The sequence below is a fragment of the Spea bombifrons genome, chromosome 5 (genome assembly GCF_027358695.1).
Source record: "Spea bombifrons isolate aSpeBom1 chromosome 5, aSpeBom1.2.pri, whole genome shotgun sequence".
Lineage (NCBI taxonomy): Eukaryota > Metazoa > Chordata > Amphibia > Anura > Pelobatidae > Spea > Spea bombifrons.
The window spans coordinates 64,626,103-64,648,678 of record NC_071091.1 but is presented as its reverse complement, the minus strand read 5'-3'; the positions used below and the strand labels follow the sequence as shown (position 1 = coordinate 64,648,678).

Sequence of the window (22,576 nt, the reverse complement as noted above, 5' to 3'; positions counted from 1 at the left end):
TCAAGAGGATGGGATTGCTTCATATCCTGCAAGGTTAGTTTCCGATCTGTGTGAGGCACTTCTATATATTTGACTACAATATGTTGTTCTGGATTTTCCATAGATTAATAAGAAGATATTAAAATTCTACAGAATACAATACAAGACATGAACTATGCCTCAAAAATGATGTACAGAATTTCAGAGATTAACAGATAAACAAACTACACGGGCAGGTGGGTGCTAAAAGCACAGCATTTCACAACCACGTTGGAGAGCAGAAGACATGTGCTGAGAGATTGTCTCACCCCCTACAAATCTGCTAACAAATATGCCCATTCTGACTACATTCCAAATATTCAATTCAAACATGATTCTGTTTTTCTTGTATTCTTTAAAAAAATGACTCATTCACAAAAATATCTGAGGCTGCTATTTTGAAATAGAGAGTGTCCTTTCCCGAAGGGTTAGTGAGAACTGGCGCCATTAAAAACCAGTAGCGATCCTCTTCTCCAGCCGTGTCTATGCTATAAAATCCGTACCAGAAATGCACAAAAACCTCTTAATATTTTTTCTTGTCCTGTAACAGGCCTATGAAGCCAAAAACAGGTTGTATGTAAAAAAATAAAAACAAAAACAAAACATTTTCCAATTTGTAATCTAGAAATGTGTCAATAAGAATATACCACTATTCAAATAGCGATGTCCAAAATCTAATCTCTTAATTCTACTGGCCACTTAAGAGACTGCCATTTTTAGCAGTCTTGATCCAAGCTCTTAGCGCTAACAGTGATCCTGGTAGTGATTTCTAGCAGAGGTCACAGCGGGTTCTAAAAGTGACATCCTGTGATATTTTTTAATGTCTGATTTTAAAATAACATATCTTGTTTGCTGGGATGGGCTGTGTACATACAAGCAATTGCTTCTTAATTCCCAAAGATTCAAAGGGCTGAAAGACATTATTCAATACGATGGCAGAATCTTATTTTAAGCATGGTGGTAATAATATTTAACACAATTTTGATTATAATAAATTGTCACAATGAGTATTCTATCCTTTCAGGGTTCATTTGATAAAACACATTGGAGTTATGGTAGATGGGATTTAACAGTGATAAATGCAGAATATATATTGGAGAAAAAGTCAATGCCAAACTTAGAAACACCACAGTGTCAGGTCGCCACACAGCACCGGTTATATTGTGCACAATTTTTGTATTCAACTCATTACAAAGATTTGTTACTTTAGCGAATGACATAATTCAATTAAAAAGTATCCGTAGCTCAAATGGGATATATTAACAATAGAAACAATCTAACTACTGTATACTGTATCACTTTAGCCATAAATGTTTCCAAATATTTTACCAAGTGGGACTTGGTAAATAACAAGAGGGAGTATTTTAATGTTAAATGAACAGTTCTTTCTAAACCAGTTACTTAAATAAAATCTTATTTTTTTTAATCCTCATCATTTATCTAAAAATCTAAATCTATCTTAAACCTAGCTTTGCAGCTCAGTCGCAGCTTAAAAATGTTAACGTTGAAATAACATTAAGTATACATTAAGCTCCATATGTCACTCACCTTGTAAGCTTGGTCCCAATCTGCTGCCTTAATTCAAGCCTTTCCTCATCAGTCTGCACGGGAAGGATGTTCTTCTCTTCCAGCTCTCTCTTCGAGGGTCTGTTGCTTAGCTTTATAGCCAAGGAATCTTTCCTGAGGACCTTCATTGCCAGAGAGCCTATACAAACAAGAACAAATAAAATATCCTCTTTAAAAACATAAAGATGCCTTTATTGCCCAAAATCTATACAACTATCCACTTCGCTAGGAAAAGTACAGCTAAAAAAGAATTCTTAATGGAATATTTTCTGCTCATATCTCTATGCAGATTGGTAGGAATGTGACGACATTAAAAACTACACATACGGCTATGGGGTGGTCTGTGCATACATCCCAAATCCTTGCTACATAATCACAGAACATGAGCACATACATAGCAATCTGGGTCACATTGTGGTAAGTTTCTTAGCACCATTATCTCCACACACAAAAAAATCTAATGTACATATAATGTCTAAATATGATTTTGCGTTATGAATTAAACAGTCATACTTAGCTGTAGTTGATATGCCATCCATATATGCAGGTATTAACCCACTTGGTGCGAGGAGATCCTGAAAACCTTCAGTATACGGACCAAGTTGGACTCCATACTTATGAATGAAGTGTGCAAGTATGCAGCACTGAGTAAGTTTTCTGATTGGGGGCCAATAGTGTCATATCTCAGTTCTAAGTTCAAAAACATTATTAAATAAAACAGAAACACGTTCACCTACTTGTGTATAGTGAGCTGTCGTCGTCTTCATCATCTTCATCATCATCATCATCCTCGTCATCTTCGTCATCCCTGGAGTAGTGGTATGAAGACTCTTCATAGTTTGTCTCATGAGGCACATTTTCTTTATCATCTTCACATTCAATAACAACAGTTGGCACTTGTCTCATATCGGAATAGCTGCCGAGTCCTGTTTTTGAGATGCCGTCTCCTCCATGCATGCCAGAGCTAAGGGAAATAAGTTATATTGTCATTTTGATCACAGCATGATTCCTTGCTAGTATGTTATGTGTTCATTACGGTTCTTTGGAAGGCACATTTACCCCCCGAACTGGAGCGGCTACCCAGGGAGGCGTCAACGATGGCCAGGGATGTCCCATCAGACCCCCCCCAGTTCCCGTTACCTGCACTTTAGGAAACTGAATATAGCTCTGATGCCTTAACACGTACATGCAGCAAATACTGCATGTCGTTCTCAAAACTACGTGAAAACTACAGAAATTTAGAACAGGACAATATACTATTAATAATGAAATGATGGCGGCAGATCTTATTAATTAAGTATTTCTGTTTACTAACAAATTCCATCATTGAGAATTTTTTAAGCATACCACTGGTAGTATTCTTTTTAAAACAAACATACTTTAAAAATTGTAGTTGGGATATTAGCTAGCAACACTGAGAATGGAAAGTGTACATCCTGATATATGTGCTGTCGTTTTGACATTCAGCTGAAGGGTTTTTATATTCCGCTGCTTCTTATTCAGTTCCATATGCTAACGCAGTTCAATAGACGGGTTTGATTCAGCAGAATCTCTATATCTGCAAATGCTTGAACGTGGCAAGGTAAGGCAGTGAAAACTGTAATTGGTCAGCAGAGTTTGCCAAAGGGTTTATAATAGAAGTGCTGACATCAACCAAATCACATCTAATTCACCGACGTAACGCTCTGGCAATGCGACAAATGAATAGAAGGAGTACTGATTGCTCCACAATTCAAAGCTGCGCAGCTCCCCAAACTCCTTTTGAAAAGCTGGGAAATTGCAGTGCTTGTGCCTGCTAAACTATTATACAAATGTTTTCTTATATAAATAAACTACTGTTAACCTCTTCAGCGACAAAAGAGTTTATCATACAAGCAGCACAGCTGAGACAAGAGAGTCAGAATATCACCACTAGGGGTGTCCAGATCTTTTTCTTGATCTGTATATATTTTATGCCGAAAAGACCGTTCCCATGGCAATGTGTTATATGTAGTAAAGAGATGCCGTGAAGTGGATTACCTTTCCAACCTTTGCATGGTCATTGCCAGAGTCTTGTTCAGCTCCTCGATAACTCTACATCCTGGAGGGAGGGATGGGTGTATGGGTATTGAGCTGGACCCAGTTGACATGTGCTGGCTGCCATATTGAAGCTGGTGTTGATGGGCGGCTAACTGGGATGGAAGGACTGTATGATGATGTTGGGAGCTTTTCTGGTTGGAGTAGGAGGAGTGGGGGAAGTCTGTCCCTCCTAATGGCACGCATATCATTACTTTCTTTGGAGGTAGCGGAGGAGACATTTTCCCCGGCATACAAGGCAATTTTACAGGTGCACCGGAATCTAGAGGAGGAAAGAAGGACATAATAAACAAATAATAATAAACGAATTGCCTATATGAATTATATGTAAATGATTGACCAGAGTGAAGCTACTGTAAATGCCTTCACTCATATTTTATTACAGCATTTTGAAGAGTTGCAATGTCAAACATAAAAGAGTGGGTGATTTACTAGAACACTTAAGCAACCCTTCCAAATACCAAAATAAATCCAATAGCCAATTTATGTGTTATTCTTAACACTAATCATAGGCTACACAAAAATACTGGAGCCATTTCTTTCTCAAATGAGATATCTACAGATGCTTTACAAATTCAACTGCTACAGGTTGCTTATGACGTGCCTTCGCAGTTAAGTGAAAGATAAATAATTATTATTTAAGCAACATGGCATCATATAAGATATATGGAAGTGGCTCTGAATGGTGAAATGAAAGTGCTTAACTTTCATTATTACAACTGTTATTAGAAATGTTTGGATGTAGTGTCAATTTAGGAACGTGGCCAACATTACTGCCCATTATGTTTAGCCCCAAAATGGTCTTCAGTAAACAAAAAGCCCTATTCATTGAGGGCCCCCATATGTTAAAGAAGCGTATCAACCCCTGTAATTATTCAAAATTGGCATGTGGCTGGGCACTCCAGTTCCATGCTCCTCCAGCTATACCACCCGATGGCAGCCATGTACATTGCAACCCTTAAAATAAGTACCATATCCCCACACAAAAAAATCAATCATAAACCAGCTTTTGGGGCATAGCAATGAACCAACTAGTCAACTCAATTCAACACATCTAGGACAAGGTCTAAGTTAAAAAAAACCTAGACCTCTTTTAAGTGTCCTGTTTGTGTTGATTATTTGCTCAAGAAGAACAGTGAACCTAATTTAAAGCACTTGAATGTGGTACGCAAGTCATGTTGACAAAAACTATAACCATTTAAATAAATAAAAATCTTCTTTTCTTATTATATTATAGGAGACCCTTGTATTTAAAAACAACTTTGGCTGACACTTTTATTTTAAGGTATTTTTCTGTAATTGTCTTACAAAAAATATACTATGCATACATATCAAATAAGCCAAGTTGTTTTACTGTTTACACAAACTAAATTTTCTTGTAAAGAAAATTATTGATACAGTTTTTAGTGCTAATGTGCCAAAATGGCATTTGTGGTAACTACAGCAACAAGGCAGTTTTAAGCCTCTCTGAAAACCCACCTGTCCGGGAAGCGTACAACATTCCTTCCCAGTACGCCCAACCATCATCATAATCAAGCCATCTGAACAATCAACAGCTTCAACACATCATCGGAACCGGATCAACTCATCCCCATCAAAGCCGTCCTCTCCTATTGTCTCACTCCCCACAACCAACTACTAGATTGTAAGCTCGCAAGAGCAGGGCCCCCCTTCTCCTCTGCACCAGTTTGTTACTGTATGTGTTTTTGTATGTGAAATTGTTCTACTGACTGTAACAGTGCTGCGGAATCTGCCGGCGCTTTATAAATAAATGTAATGTAATGTAAAATGTAGATTATCGTATAAAAGTCTATATATTTACATATATATATTTACATATATATATATATATATATATATATATATATATATATATATATATATATATATAGTATATTGCCAACAGTTACAAAAAGTAAGTGAACCCTTTGGAATTACCATCATTTATGTATAAATATGTCTTAAAATATGATATGATCTTCATCTCAGTTACAGTAATGAACAAACACCATCTGTTATAACTAATAATCGTATTGTTTTTGTCCATATTAAAAACATCATTCAAACATTCACAGTGTAGGTTAAAAAAGGTATGTGAACTCATAGGCATCACTTCAATAAAAGCAAATTGGAGTTACTTTGACATAAAAATACCACTGAAACCTTTTGAGTTTGCTATTCGAAAAGAAGCATCTGCTGAAGCTCACAAAAATGAAATCTCAGAAGACCTGCAACCAAGAATTGTTGATTTGCATTAAGCTGGAAAGGGTTACAAAGAAATCTCAAATAGCTTACATATTCATCAGTCCATTGTTTTTATAAATGGAGAAGATTCAGTACTGTGGCCACTCTCACTAGAAGTGGGCGCCCAGCCAAGATATCTCCAAGGGCACAATGCAGAATATGCTCAATGAGGTAAAAAAGAACCATAGAGTAACAGCTAAAGACTTGAAGGAATCAATGGAACTGGTTAAAATCTCTGTTCATGAGTCTACCCTAAGCAAACATTAATAGGGAATGGAGTCGATGGCAGGACATCACAGGGGAAACATAAAAAGTGCACCACATATCAACATGAAGACATCATCCCAACGGTGAAGTATGGTGGAGGGAGCATCATGATTTGGGGCTGTTTGCTGCCTTGGTGCCTGGACAGCATGACATCAGAGGGGACAATAAATTCCTATGTTTATCAAGGTATCATACAGGATAATGTCCAGTAAGAAAAAAATTGTCTAATATTCCTCCTGAACATTGCGCAGGTCTGATCTGCCACTATCGGAAGCGCTTGTTTGAAATTATTGCTGCCAGAGGAGGTTTGAGCAGTTATTAAATTCAAGGGTTCACTCACCTTTTACACCAGCACTGTGAATGTTTAATGGGCATGTTCAATACATGACATATATTGTGTTTACTTATACTTTTGACTTAGATGTAGATGTGATCACATTTTATGGACAATGAATACAGAAAACCAGGTAATTCCAAAGCTGAATTTAATCTCTGAATATAGGTGACTTGGAAGGAATGTATTTACATAAAGAAAAGTCAGGATTTCTATGAGAGTATTTGGTGAATAACTACATGCAGGGCATGGCATTGCATTATCAGAACAGGCACAGTATAGGAGAAAAGAGACTGGAATACTACTGGGCAAAACCCATTCTTGACTTATCCTAAATCCAGTTAGACCTAGCTAAAAGCTTTAACGTGAACATTAACAGAACCCTGTTATAGGTCATGTTCTCCCACTTTACTGGGATTTTCCGCTGACGCCATGACACCGGGTTGCTAGAGAAAGGCAACTTAGCCTAGTTTACTAACCTTTAACATATTGAGTGTCCTTGTTCTGTTCTCAGTATACTTTTAGTTAACGTGGCCTACAGAACTGTGAAATGGAGTGTTGGGTTACTATTTAACAAAGTCTCTGTGTAGTAGAGTATTTGGTTATGACATCTAGTGGGCTTGTGGTTAAGTATACATTGTTAACTTCACATTTATTATTATTTTTTTTAAGTTCAAGTTCAATCAAGTCCTGCTCCTTTTCTGTCTCTGGGCGGGGGGAATAGAAAATGTACAATCTAAATAAAGGATGGAATAGAAATGGAAAGTTCATAAGTTCTCTCTTACCTGCTATGTGATTGGCAATTCTGGATATAGGTTTAGGAGGCAGAGCAGGGGGCTGCTTATGAAGTGTGTGGGATTTCACAGGGGGGTCTTCATGGTCTACAGGAAATCCTGCAGCTTTTTTAGGGGGTAGTAGCAGGGTGGGCTTGTATGATGGATCCTGGGACAAGGATCCTGGCTCAGATGAGATATCTTCAGACACTAAAGGACATAAAAATCACAGACACAACACGATTATGTGTGAAAGAAGCTAAAACATGGCAACACTGCAGATAGCAATGGCTTAATAAACAGACTTGTAACACTTTTATACACAAATGGATTGTATGCATATTGAATATTTTAAGTTTACAATGCTTCCTGAATTGTGTAATTATTTATCTGCATATTTAATTGCCCTGTTTTCAACATAACATCATAATCACAGCACAAATCGATCCTCAATCATGGAGGGCCCATGACGTCCGCAGTAGCGTTGAACGATAACACTTAGTCATGTTTGGAGTTCCACTGGTTATCAGTTTTGGAATGGGTCCGTACTATCATGATCACATATTTTTGTGCTATTTGGGTACAGTATTTTCACATGCCAGAGTTAAGAATGGCTTGGAGCTTAAAAAAAACTCAACAACATTTATGCTGGCCTGGGACAAGGACTTTCTTTCTATGACTGTATTGTTCGCAGAATTCCCCATCAGCAAGGTTGGGAGCTACAGGTAACTGACTGCACACCATAGTCAACACTGACTATATGCACTATTCATATTTGTTATGATAAAGAAACATTTATATACTTACTACCTTCCCACCGTCCCCTGCATGAAACAACCATCCAGTGGCAGGAAAGTATTTTGTGCTATACGCATGGGGAGGGGCTCGTTAGAACCCCCGAAAAGCTCTTGCTGAGCCAGCACTGAGTATATCACATGGCCATACCTGGGAACAGCCAGGCTCCAGCTACCCGGAGCCCTCCCTTTTCATGATGCGAGTAGTCTGTCCCACTTACGGCGGGGGGTCTGCAGATGTCGCGGGCAGTCCAGTTGAAGTTGTGCACACTGGCTGTGGATAGAGGGGAAGTAGGGCGTGCCGCAACACGGCTCCAGTGACCAAGAGACCAAGAGTTTCTCTGTAATAACCTGGAGAAGCGGTGCTTCCCAGTATGCAGGTATGTTGGCAGGTATGCATATGGCCGCAGGCAACAGTTTGACTGACCACAACTATTATTAGACTAGGAGCTGTGGAAGGGTAAAGATGCAAATGTACATGGGGATATTCTTCAGAATCCCACAATGCATTTGCACGAGGGACCACACATTTAAATAGAAGAATAAGCTATGATATGCATTAAAGTGCATTTAGGACATTTAGCATTCTAAAATATATTGTGAATATGTAACATTCTTAAAAAAAAATAAAGTAACAAATCTGGGGCTTGGAGCTAGCTTTGTCAAAGCATACAATGTTAAGTAATCATTGAAAGCTCAAGGTATTGAACTATCCACCAGATGTCCTCATAGAGTTAGACATATACACACGATGAATGTTTTTTGAATGTCATTAGAAGTTTACGTGTTTGACTACATTATTAGTACAAAAAAGTAAGCTGAGCTGCTCATTTTCTCCATAACTATTCAAAAGTTAAGCAGTAAGACCCTGAAGACTCAGGTTCAGATTCAGGTGATCATGGTATGTTTCTAAGATCTTGAGTGGATGCTTATCTTCTACAGCGTTTAGATAAAAGCCTGCCCATAAAAACTCTGCAGTGTCTCAGGATAATTGGGGTGAATCTGTTATCCCAGATCCAGCTACGTAGCCTGGCGCTTAATGAATACGCCCTATTAACACAATGTATGACTAGAAGATTGAAGTGTCTACAGCTACACTATATTTTGCTGTATTGATTTAACAATAAAAGGCTGCACATTGTATGGGCAGAAAATTCTGTTTATTTTTTTATTTTAAAACATGTATGTAAAATATCAGGCCTGGCACTTTCCCAAATCCTACACTTTATGGTCCAGAATATTTCATATTCTCTATACCTAGTTAACTAAGCTAATACCCAACACCCATGCATGCTTTAAGAAGCACACAAGAACCCCAATAGAGATGTTCTCCTTTACTCCTAACAAGCTGGGATGAGCCCGTGCTGCCTTCCTCATCTATAAAGCCTACGGGTTTCCAAAATAAAACGCAAAATATATGTGTTATGAACAGGCCTTATGTGCATACTACTAGGAGCTCTTAACGTTCTGTTCTCATGATGGCCATTATAATTCATCCTCACTGATTTTTTTCTTACTTGTGGAAGCTTGTTCGTTCCACCAAGCTTTGTAAGGGAAGAAGGATCACCTATGGGCAGCACATCATAAATTTACCACCAACTAAGCTTTACTTACCCAATCCCCAATATTTAACCCAAATGCTTGGAAAATGAACACCTCAACATTAGTTTTAATACAATAATACAATATTCATAGTATCTGCATAGGTGACAGAACACAGTAATTTGGGATATACAAACTAATTACTGAGGAACCTGTCACATCGGAGATAAAACTATAGTAGAACATAGACCTATGCAGCTCCTTAGTAAGCAGGCATGGACTGGCCATCTGGTAAACTAGGCTTTTAATATGTGGCTGCGGGTCATTGATATAGTTTTATATATACTTCTTTATATGATACAAAAAAGGGGCATGCTATGCTGCCTAAGAATAATATGCATATCTGAGAACTCTCTGGGTTTTGCTCAGAGACACTGGGAGAAGCGTTGCTACTCCGGTTCGACACCCAAATCCTCCGGCTTGCAGGAGTGGGATCCTGAAGCGCCCCATCCCCGCCATTTTTCCCTTTTAAATTGGAGTGTTTCCCGCAAAGTCAGCAGGCAGCCCTGGCTTCATCCCACAAGTGGATTCTCCGGGTAGCCGGAGTTCATAAGTTCCCAAGTATGATCATATGAAAGGAAATTAACAATTAAATCATATCTAGCAACTTGACAGGGGGCTAAAAATTATGCTGGTAAGCAGCACTCAAATAATTCCATCCAATATGTTGAATGTATTGCATTTTGCTCCATGTTCCTGTTAAATGTAGAGGGCAGCATGATTACCTGTCCCATCCATGAGTTCAGAGGTTGGAAGCACTTCATATGCACATGTCTCTCCTGATACCGAAGTCTGCTCCATCTCCGTTATGATTGAGAGGGATGATGAACCAGTACCAACCGGCTGACCATTTTCCATCATCCCTTCTTCACTCTGCAGATCACCATCTGGTAAAAGAAATTTAACTTTATAAGTTACACGTTACACTGAAAAACCGAAATGTCTAGTCCCGTGAGACAAAATGGTATCTATGACCAGTGTCAATGTAAAGTTTCATGTTTTGCCGAATATAACTTCAGAGAACACTTGATACAGTTTTCTTATTATTGATCTAATGAGACACGGTCAGTAAATATTCTCTTTGTTTTGCCAAGCAATGTTCACCGTCTATCTTACTGTATAGTACTATGGCATATGTCTCTGTAAATAATGCTGATAATAGCGAGATGCAATGTTGTACTGATACACTGATCCGCTAAGAGTCACCTTTTACTATACAGAGCACCTGTAGAATAATCGCTGCAGAAACAGAATTCCATCAGAAATGTAATATCTCGGCATCTATTCCTCATGCAGGTCAAATGAGGCTACTTATTCTGCTTCCCTCCAGACACACATGTGCAGACAGAGCTAGCAGCACCATGCTGCTTAAGCTTGGCTGAATCATTATGTATCTAATAAATTATGCAGGCATAACAAGTGCATAAACTATAAGGCTAATTATACCTACTTACTGTATGTGATCTATGCGCATGCCGTGTTCTATTATAAAGCAAGATGGCTGATGAAAGGGATTTTTTTCTATAAACACACAAAAAATGTCAAACCACCACAGCTATCCAGTGCATGGCTTAGATTTAAACGTGTACCTCCCATACAGAAAATCAATCGTCAGACAAATAAACGTCATCCCAGATAATAGTAGACCAAAGCCTTCGGCTACAGGGCTTCACTGCAGTGTAGAACTCAAGTAGATCTGCTGTATTCCTGTCTTTTAGGATCTAGGTGATTATTGTTAAAGGGACACCATATGCTCTTTAATGTATATGATAGCTGTGAGGTCTCTTTGAGGTGTCCCTTTTCCAAATGCAGAACCCCTCCCATATGCATTCGCCCCTCCCCTACGCCCCAGTTGTTTTCAGTGCAGGAAACGCATGTGGATGAACTCATCTCACTGCACGTGCATGAAGCAGCCAATCATTGGCAAGAATTCATGAATCATGGAGGAGGAAGGCAACAGCAGATCTGCAGCTTCTTATTTAGATAAGTGATTTTCTATTGTTTATTATGCATTCTTCAAAGATTACTATAATATGTATTCTCCACCATCCCTTTAATATTCCACTACTGTATTTAATTGTCATCGACTGCCTGTGTGACAATATGAGACATAACTTCAGGACAATGAAAATTGATTAGACATTGTTAGTTGTGCCACATAACTCAGTTAACCTTAGGAAAACTTTTAAGCTAATCAACTCTAAAACATTTACACAAATTAACAAATGAAAAGGACAAAGGTAGTTTTAATAAATTAATTTCATTGTGCTAAAAGCTGTTGAAGTTCCATCTACAATTGTGCCAATTAAACTTACTGTTTGTTCCACACCAAGCATGAAAACTAAAAGTAATGAAAAGTAATAGATGGCATAAAGCTTAATTCTACTTTTTTGGGCTATGTAAAAATGAGCATATGTTTATCACGTCCTAGATGATGTAAAACAGAAATAATAAGCGCTATAAGATATTCCACGGATAATGTTGAAATCATTTCACTTGCCACAGGGAACGGTTTTCCTTGTGAGAAATGGCTAATGTTGTGCATCTCTGCATCTAAATTCCAATTGGTATGAATAATGGTAATTTTACGCCGTGCAATTTATAGCACAGTTACACAATGCTAAATAAAGCAATGCAAGAGCATAAAAGCTGTAAAACATCACGCGAAGGAATGAAAGCTAGACTGAGCATCCCAGTATGAGTGTGGCCTTTGCCAGTTGATTTATTGTGCTCATGGATGACCAAAGCAAACTAATCAATATTTACTGACACAGAGTAATAAGGTCGCTGCTTTCTGTATGCTTCATTAATTTTAAAGCAACAATTTAATTAAGCAAAATATATCTATACCCTCCTGGTTCGGTTGTTGCCCATTTTTGCCGCATCCAATTACATTTTCTTGTACTACAAGAAGGTAGAGTAGTCTCAAACACCGACCTACAACAATTACTAGCCATGCCTCTATGGGCTTTAGAAGCCAAATTCAAGGTTTCCATGGTAAAGCTGTGTCTTGTTTTACCAAGGCTAGCTTAATTTTCTTCAAAATTGTGATTTTTTGTCTAAAAAAAAAATGCCATTCCTCTGACAACATGTTTATAGTGATCACCCAGACGGATTTGCATATATACTACAAAGTAAATGAGCTCCCTTTCAGAAAATGATCACAATGATTTACTCCAGTCAATATATAGTTATTCTAAAGTTTAATCAGCAATGCAATAACCCAAGTAACCCTAACAATGTTTAGCAAAATAAAAATAAAAACTTTAGTTGAAAGTTTAGGATCAGCTACGTCTCCAGGAGGCTGAATGCAATGGAGAAACTTAATGCATTATTAAACTAACCCTTCTCCCACCCCCGGGCATGAAAGGTGAGCCATGCTGGTTTATCATTAATACAGTGTGTTTGGGGATTGAAGTACCGTATATTAATTGTAGCCAAACATTATTTTTATACACAAGGGTGCAATACTATGTATACAGCACCAGTGACGGGTTTCGGGTTATACAGTGGGATGTGAGAGGGAGCCATTCAGGTCCAGCAGAAACTAAAAGGTAATCAGAAGATCTCTCTGATTATGCCTACTTATGCAGACTATGGGGACACAGTTTAATAGTGAATATTGACTTAAACAGAATCAAATGATTAAGACATATTTTATAAAATTGTACATACTATTTAGTTTGTAGCCTTTGTTTTTTTTTTTCAATACTATACCACCCAACATTGCAGGTATTGATAGAGATGTCACATAGTCAGAAGGGGAGCTGGGGCAGGACCATCAGCCTGTCTTACATTTCCAGCCTCCTTGTGTAGACATAATACCATCATTTCCAGCCACCTTGTCTAGACATAATACCATCATTTCCTCTGCTAAATAAAACTAGTGGCATCATAGAATTTATTCAAGTTATAGGCAAAACACGAACAGGTGTCTGTCTAGTCTTTCCCAGTGAACATGTATTCCTCCAAATCACATGGTTTCAGATGTTTGAAGATCATGATGCCATATTGTGTGTGTTTTTTTTCCCACTTTTATTTAAGCCAGATCTACCTTTAATTAGTGAAATAAGACCATTTGGAGTGAAAAAGCAAGGCATTTTACAGGAGACCATCTCATTCTTCTTATCCAGTAGATATATTTTCACAAAGTTCACAAATATTGGGGCATGTAAAGCACACTCAGAAATAAAACAAATGTATTAGATGGTTGTATTTAAGATTCAAGAAATGTATTCTACAACCAGCAAAATACCAAGGAAGACCAATCATTTTGATTCTAATGGAGAGGGTCTTCAAAAAACAAAAACAGTCCATGTGTTAGGATTTACACACTGGTATCATCATAAATAAATTTGTTTTGGGTATGAATTTCAGCGTACAAGGAATTATTAGGCAGATGTTTTTGAGGATTTACTTTTCAAGCTACTCTATCCTGTTATTTTGTTTGTTTGACTTATAATATTGGCTCTGCAAATTCTACTTAATCTTCACATTAACTACAGCAGCAAGGTACAAGATTAAAAAAAAATAGACAAAAACGCAATAAGGTTTGAGGTCCTTACAGCAGGGACAGTGCTAAAATGACAAGGTTCTTACCTGCCATCAAATTATTTGCTCCTATGACCTTTTCAGGCATATTTAATATTAATAAAAGCTCATCAGTTGTTAAGTCTTATTGAGTTTTGTATATGGCGTATGAACATCTTTAAATGTATCCATTTGCTTAGAATTTACCAAATAGTATTTTTGTTCCCTAATGAATTACTATACAAATTGTTTCGCATTTAATGTTGAACAATCATAGCAATAGTCACCTAAAGCAAAGCTTTCCGCAGCAGGAAATTGCTTATAAGCCCATTTGTTCTTGAATTCACCTAGACAGACAAATTGGCAAAGTATAGAGCGGCATTTGGATCCCACTTGTAATAAAATGGCAAGAAATGTTGCAAAGTAAAAAACGCCTAAACATGTATGGAACATTTTGCCCAGGATACATAATGTCTGTAGTGGAAGTAAAAGCTAACATCAAGCAGAGATAAAAGGTGCATAATGATGACTGCAAAGGAACAACAATGAATTCTGCAAACGGCACCAGAACAGCTATAAACAAAATGCAGGTTCAATTACCAGGCATCTTACTTTCTTTAAAAAGACTAAAATAAAGATCTAGTCCTCAGTATAGGGGCACCCAACATATTTGTTCACTGGTGTTCACAGCATATCTTCCAAGTGTACCTTCTTCTGTTCCAGAAGAGTCATGTTTTTCAGGCACTATTTTGCGGTTTCATGCACCAGTGCCGCTGTATGGCTTTTAAGAGCACTGGGGACCATGGGCCATTGGAGAGACCCACTGATATCCCCTTAACAGTCCAGGAAGCGGAAAAATCGAGTGTTCTGTGCTGTTGCACCATTACAGCTCCCACATTGCTGTTGACAAAGCTTTGCAGGTGAGCACTGTGAGGTGGCTTTTTTTTATATCGTTGGCAAGTGGCTCCATCCTAACCACGCACCTTCTCAGATCTGGCAGCTTCCCCTTGTGAGTCCAGTCACAACAACCCCCCACCTCTAGCCACAACCTGAACACATGTGTCCACATCTGGCCTCCTAAAAAAGTTGGGTGATATGAAAGAGCAAGAGGCAACAGAAAGTCATACAACTCTACTTTGGCTTCCACACAAAATTGTCAAGTCATTATGTCTCAAGTTAGACAGGTCCAACGACAATGCAGACTTATTGTGAGTGATTACTAGAATTTATGTGATCTTGACAAAACCTTATGCTAAACTTGTAGGTCTTATAAAATACAGTTGACCTTGGACATTAACCATACACGGTATCTTGTAGAGGCAGAGGTGGCGAGATATTCTTTAAGTGCAGTACTACTACCTTCACATTTGATTTAGTGTATACCAGAATGATATGTTTTCACCCTGTAGAATAATCATCTTAGAAACATACTTGGAATTTAGTGATTAGATCACTATGTCGGGATTATGCAAACACAGAATTTCCACTGTACATAAAGATTACTTATCAATGCATATGTATAACTGGTCAACTGCATACCAGAAATATCTTAATAGTCTGTAAGGGTAAGGTTTTTTTGTTTTGACTGGCTTTTCGTGATCCAACCAGTGGCTAGAAAACAAAACAAAGAAACCAAAAATTTAAATGTATTTTGTTGTTTTCTAATTTTTCAGTTAAAACGAACATTGAATAGTTCCAATACACAGGATGATTGCAGGAGGAACATTTTAAGGTTTTCCCTTTAGTCTTGTACTGGTTATTGTTCTGGAGAATCTGAACAATAAGTATATATAATAGAAGGACAGTAATTATCTGAAACGGATGGGGTAGCCTTTTGCGTGCAGAAGGGATCAGGAGCTGGTTAGGAAGGTCAAAATTAATGAGTAAACAGGGTTCCAAATACAGTCTTTTTACCATTTATAGCACTAAAGCCAGCTATAGCTTGAAGCTATTTTGCTTAGAGGGTTAAAGAAAAAATGATCTAAACATATGCAGTTTACAAATCAAACAGCATTCAGGCAGTTATAGAGATATAAAATATGACATCTGTATTAGTCGAAAAAAAGATTTTATGCTAATGTTGGTTTTGCATAATAGCATTAAAAAAATATTCTAGAGTCTTTATGATGTGAGGCATTCTGGCCTAATTATCTGCCCTGAATATTTGTGCGCCATTGAATGCCTTGTTTCCTGCCTGTGAGGGCAAAACCAGGTTCTGTCACAAGGAGTTACCATCCAACATCAAGTCTGACCGTGCTGTGCATGACACCGTGTTTGGACAGTAAAATAAGCTGCCCACTGAAGCGAGCTCTGCAAGTACATTTTCTGCTAGGCACTTCGGATTATAGAATCGGAAACAGCCGCTTCACAGAATAGATTGATTGGTTCTGCTGAGATTGCGGCGGCAGAAGCGAGGCAGTATTTGTAATGATAAATAAGTATAGCGTACAGCGGGAAGAGGGTTCGGAATGAATTGTTATGTTACTCACAAATCTTACAAATTATAACTCGTTTTTTTCCCCTTTCAAATTATTATGATGGTGTTGTTCAATATCATGTGGGTGACTAGTTAACACTTTGAATGTGAAATGGTTCTCTCTCCCTAAGTACTTGTAACAGCTATTTTCCCCCCCATTTGTCAGCTCAGCCATTTCTCTCCCGTCTCTGGAGTTTTTCTCAAACACTTATCCTAGGCTAGAGATGGGAAACCTTACATTTAAATTGACACTCCAGACATCATACACACTTTAATGCATTTGATAGCTGAGTGGTCCATTTTAATAATACTTTTTCCTCCTTGCAAATGCATAGAGGGATTCTTCTGATTCTTCTTCTATGCATTTGTCTCTTTCCCTGCCCGCAGCCACTTGGCTTGCATAAGTTTTTTTCTTTCTTGGACAGGGTAGCGGCATTTCAGCATTAAAACTCCCTGCACACTCTCCTCCACTCCCTACTCACCAAAGACTGTCTAGGGCTACCTCTATGCACGGGTAGCCCCATCCTTTTGTGCGGCTAGCCCAGCCACTTCATGGGGCTAATCCTCCATAAGAGGTAGCTAACCTGGGAGGTTCCTTAGTATGCCTTTTACACATACCTTCATCCAAGCTATCTGTATAACGCTGTCATTACAGAAGTTACTTTGTATGAATTCCCTACATGAAGCTGCTCAACCCTACAAGTGCTTAGCTGGGTGATTGGAGCCTCAAACTACTCGATTTAAGGTACTCTCGAGGAGAAGTCACAGTTATAGGCAGCCAAAGAGTTTCCATGAAGGTAAGACTCACATGGGATATTTCCCCAAAGAAGTAGAGCATTATCTTCACTGGTTTACAGAGATCAGTGTTGTTACCCAACTTGCCCATCTTCTTGCAGACATAGGTTGCAAAGGGCAACCTTCACTGCAATTACTTAAATCTGGAACATGAAGATCCCAGAACAAGATAGGGGCAGCTCTTTTGATTTAACCCCTTAAGGACAATGGGTGGTCCCTAAACCCGTTGAAAACAATGCATTTTGAGCCCGTACATGTACAGGCTTTGTCGTTAAGGGGTTAAGGAATGTCCTGTGCAATCTGGGACAATTGGTCATTACAAGTTAAGCATTGATCATGAATAATAAGATTCTCACAATTATAAAGTTGAGAACTGCATTATCATTAACCCTGCTGATCTCCAGCATAAGAAATGGAAATAGAAAGGCTGGAGGGCACAAAAAATGAGCGACTTGCTTAAGTACCATCTATCTTGTTTAACATTGGTATTATAAAAGAACTGAATATATTTATTCCCACTGCACCATGACCTACTTAATCAATTATTTGAGTACACCGAGTTTTTTCTTCTTATAGGCAACGTTACTGAAATGCTGGATTTCACTACCATAGCGAAATGTAGACTTATGCGAAGTATTCATATTCTGACCATTTACAGTTCTGAGAAACGCCTTAGAGAGAGCGAGTTCATTTATGAGGTCAGCCATCAATGATAGAAAAAACATGTTTCTTAAAAAAAAACATGGTGACAACATTTTAAGCCAGAAAATATGAAATCACCTAAAGCCATTTTGTCATCTTCAAAAATAGCACATTACTTTTTATTGAAATCATAAAATATCAGACTTAAATAATAAGAAATCATTACTAGGGTTTATACATGAAGAAGGACACTTGCAGGAGAGTTTCAGTAAAGAACAGCCCCAGAGGGAAAGAATGGGACGAAGGGGCCCCATGAATGAGGTGCAGGACAGGTATCCAGGTTTGGTCACGTCAATTGTGGGGTTAAAAAAATCAGAGCGAGTAAAGGGTGCTAGGTAAGGGTTAATACCCCAGTAGCTGGATATGGAAGGGGGTTGGAGAAGCTCTACCAAGGGGTATATAAAGGAGGCTTCTAGGGCAAGCTTTCAGAAAAGTTTTCAAGAAGAATATTTCCCGCCCATCCCTTCCTTGATTTTATTCAGTAGCCGGGTGCTCAGGTTTGAGGCTGGTACGGTGCAGGAGTTAACCATCTATAGGTATGGTTACTCGTGGTGCACAGAGGTGTAAGTGCAGGATTCTCCCCTGCGAATCGTATGGTTGTGTGGCTGCTGTGCTAGGGGATGCCGGCAGTTCCAACTGGGATACAGGTGGACTTTATTCAGTCCTACATGTTGGACTTTGAGGTTTGTGCGTGGGGCATAGGTAGGGTTTATAAAATTAATAAATTAATTTAATAAATCAATTTATTTGTGTTAAAAGCTATGATGGAGACAGTTCCGCTTTAATATATATCACAATATCATTATAGTATAATTTAAATGAGGAAGCAATACTATATTTTCTTGAGACTATTTCTTTTACATCTATGTCAACACAAGACAAAGCAATTGTGCAGAACTAACAGAATGCAAATCCTGGCACCTTTATATTTCTGGAAAAACAACAAAGACTGCATAGAGATTATGAGAGGACTGCATTAAAAACCCATTATCTGATCTGTCAGCTGGGAAAGCATGAATATGCGCACTACAAGCAGTTATATAAAGTGTTGGCAGCTGTGCGAACATACGTGAATGAAAGCCAATATTGCATGAGCTACCTTCACTCCATGCAGGGTAACATATTTTACATTGTACACACACAGATGGCCACCACCCTTTGCTTACCAGAGGGATAGGCTTTGCGTTCAATTAAACACTAATAGTCTATAGAAACTCAGCTATGCTGCTACAGAAGATGGGGAAGGTAGACCTCTGTATGGACAAATCAAGTGTCTGGAAAAAGCTTATTCTATCTGGTATTAAATCCAAGAAGAAAATGGCGACTTAAAGCATTGTTCCAGTTTAACAAATATCAGAAGGCAGATCCAACCAAAGCAACCAAGGTGTGATTATATATATTTCATATATATTTTTTGGAAATACGCATATATACATGTTAAAATGCCCTGTATGTAGAGACTTGCCTTTGGCCTCCTAGGTAGTCTTACTCTGGTGCATGATAGAAAGAGTGCATGATAGTATAACACAATGGTATAACACAAAACTCTTTAAAAGAATTAACATGAAACTATTGCATGTGCCTGTAAATAAACGATGTGCACTTCTGTCTCTTGACTTTTCTGCCTTTCTTTCTCGCTCACTTTTTTTTACACTTTCATCTCTCTTCTTTTCTTATTTCTTTCCCACCATTTCTTTTCTTTCCCTAATTTGCCTATTTAATTGTCTCCCCCCAACATTACTCAGAAGCCTCTAACTCCCTGCAAACATTACCCGGCAGCCTGTCTCCACTGCACACTCAACTCTATCCATCAGCTTCTTACTGCCAACCAGACACTGTCCTGGGCCCTGCCAACACTACTATCCCTTCTTCCCTAAACATTCATCCCCTGGCATTCGTTAAACCGCATTCCCATACATCTTACTGTTTTTCCAGAGTAGTTCATATTTCAAAATAAATCATTACACAACCTTTGGTGGAGCACAAATGTCTCCACATAGGCCCAACCCAAGTCTAACAACAATAGCATCTGCTGCTGCCAATCATGCTGCATGACCATGTTGGCAGGAAATACTGAAATGTTCACTCCCATGTTATCCAACATAGTACCGGGTACAGTATACCAATAAATGGCAGACCTAAACCAATGCAATGCAGCAGATGTTCTGGACACATCCAACTATAGTGGTAAATTATGTAATTAAACAAACGTATCCTCACTTATCCCTGCCGCCAGCTGTGTTCCTTATGTGCTACATGTCTGTCTGCCAACTATCATATTAAAGAACAGAGCTGACCAATAAGGCTGAACATTTTTTTTTGTTTAATTTCCAAAACGATGAAAACATAATGAGGAGCTGTACATTTCATCAGCCTACACTTAATTAATGATAGCACATTTATTTGATGTGTATTGAAAGAAAGCAAAACAAAGATACAGTTATCATACATTGAGTTAGAGTTGGCAAGGATACAACAACTTATGGTAACGGCTAGGGCTGCAACTAACGATTATTATGCCCCCTGATATGCCACTCTACCCCTCCCCAGATATGCCTTACATCCCCCACCTATGCCTTATGCCCCTATATGGCACTCTGCCCCCTGATATGCCTTATACCTCCTGATATGCCACTCCACCCCCCCAGATTTGCCTTATACCCCTATGCCACTGTGCTCCCTGATATGCCTTATATCCCCCTGATATGCCTTATATCCCTCGATATGCAGCAGAAGCAGAAATTGTCTGTGTGCATCGCACAGATGCCCACCAGCTGCCAGAGAGGAGGATCCAGGGCTCCTGCAGCGCTGTGGGGGATCTGGGTCTTATAGTGTTATGGTCACTATAAGATGAGGGGTATTTTCCAGAACATTTGCTCTGAGAAAACCTTCATCTAATATTCGATAAAATCGATTCAACTAATCGATAATGAAAATCATTGAAAACAATTATTTATCCATTAGTTGTTGCAGCCCTAGTTACGGCAGCTCTCTGGGACAGGATGGAGCTAGTCAGACCTTTTTTAAGGGACTGTGACTACAAATTGTGCATGCCCTTCTGATATGTACATGGCTTGTGCTCCAAAGTTATATTATATACATGATAGGCCATGTGACATTAATAAATATAAGGTTATGCATTTGTTACGTATACACATTCTACCGCACAACTTAAGCTATCATATTAGATGTAATTTTTGGTATCCACAAGAAAATAAATGATATAGTTGTATATCAATCTCAGTGATGGTACTAAGAGTACCTGCAAATATGAGCTTATGAATATGGTTTATAAATAAAAAGCACAACCTATCTAATAATTGTGGAGATATTTAAAGTTAATCTGACGGAAGCTGAGATGAGTGGCCCAGAACAGCGCAGCCAGCTGTATCTGATCATTTTCTTGTCCTCAAGTTCTCTCATTTTCCTCAACAACAACCAGCTACTTAACAACAAGACAGATATAACTTAATAGGGATAAATAATCAAGCAGATGTTTGGAGCAGAAAGATATATGATCTCTCATGGCATACACAGAAGGTGTGTTAAGAAATACAGTTTGGTTATTTTAATATGTAAACACACATATAGGGGTTTATTAACTCTAAATTGTAGGATTTGGGAAAAAGTTACAGACCCGGTTCAATCACATATTATAGCACAATGAAAAAATATTAAGTAAAGATTAAAATATACCCCCTATTAGGAACAAAATGTGGTAATAGCAAAACACTTTTGTTTATTCTCTTCCAAGACCATGTGTAAAAATGTCGTCTTTTTTGTTTTTGGAAATCAAGGGAAAAATGGACACCAAAAGACTGTATAACAAAGCTGATATATAATTACAGAAAAAATACATATACTTTTGCAGCCAGAAGATGAACTAATCTTACCTTTGTCGTATATTTCCTTCAAGACACCTCTTTTTATAAGTTCCTCTCTGCTTTGCCTCATTGATATCTTCCTTTCCAGCGCTGGTAAGAAAAAAAGGTATCAAAATTGAATAAAATTTTCATAAATAATGATAAGCTTTTTTATTGTTATGTGTTGCTCATGCTATCTTGTATTTTGCTGGCCAAAATGTTTGCATGTGTACCGATCAAATTGCTTGTCTACATTCATTATTTCCTTAATAGTTCTCTGTGCATGAGTGTGCATGACAAATATACCATAGACAAGAAAAAAATACATCACAAGTAGCTTTGGCTTGATTTTCTTAGCTACGCCAACATTAACTTCTATTTTTCCAAAGATGTATAGATCAAATATTGCGCTTTGTCACCATTAGCCGTTAATTTAAACATGTTTATACAGTATGCACAAATTAACACTCAACGAATCCGTTTAGATTCAACAGACGAATGTAGTTATTTCATTCGAACATGGCTTGGGTTACAAT

The 22,576-nt window shown here is 38.2% G+C and overlaps 1 protein-coding gene across 5 annotated transcripts in view; it reads right to left on the bottom strand.

The window, feature by feature from the left end:
- The window catches only part of PHACTR1 (phosphatase and actin regulator 1), a 132,346-nt gene that overhangs the window by 4,774 nt on the left and 104,996 nt on the right, over nt 1–22,576 (bottom strand). For all 5 annotated transcript variants that reach the window (XM_053466009.1, XM_053466011.1, XM_053466012.1 and 2 more), the window contains 6 exons: nt 22,071–22,151; nt 10,400–10,561; nt 7,291–7,488; nt 3,604–3,922; nt 2,322–2,548; nt 1,567–1,723 (listed from right to left, as the gene is read on the bottom strand). In XM_053466009.1, the coding sequence (XP_053321984.1) occupies nt 1,567–1,723; nt 2,322–2,548; nt 3,604–3,922; nt 7,291–7,488; nt 10,400–10,561; nt 22,071–22,151 (1,144 nt within the window). The remainder of the gene's footprint in view (nt 1–1,566; nt 1,724–2,321; nt 2,549–3,603; nt 3,923–7,290; nt 7,489–10,399; nt 10,562–22,070; nt 22,152–22,576) is intronic.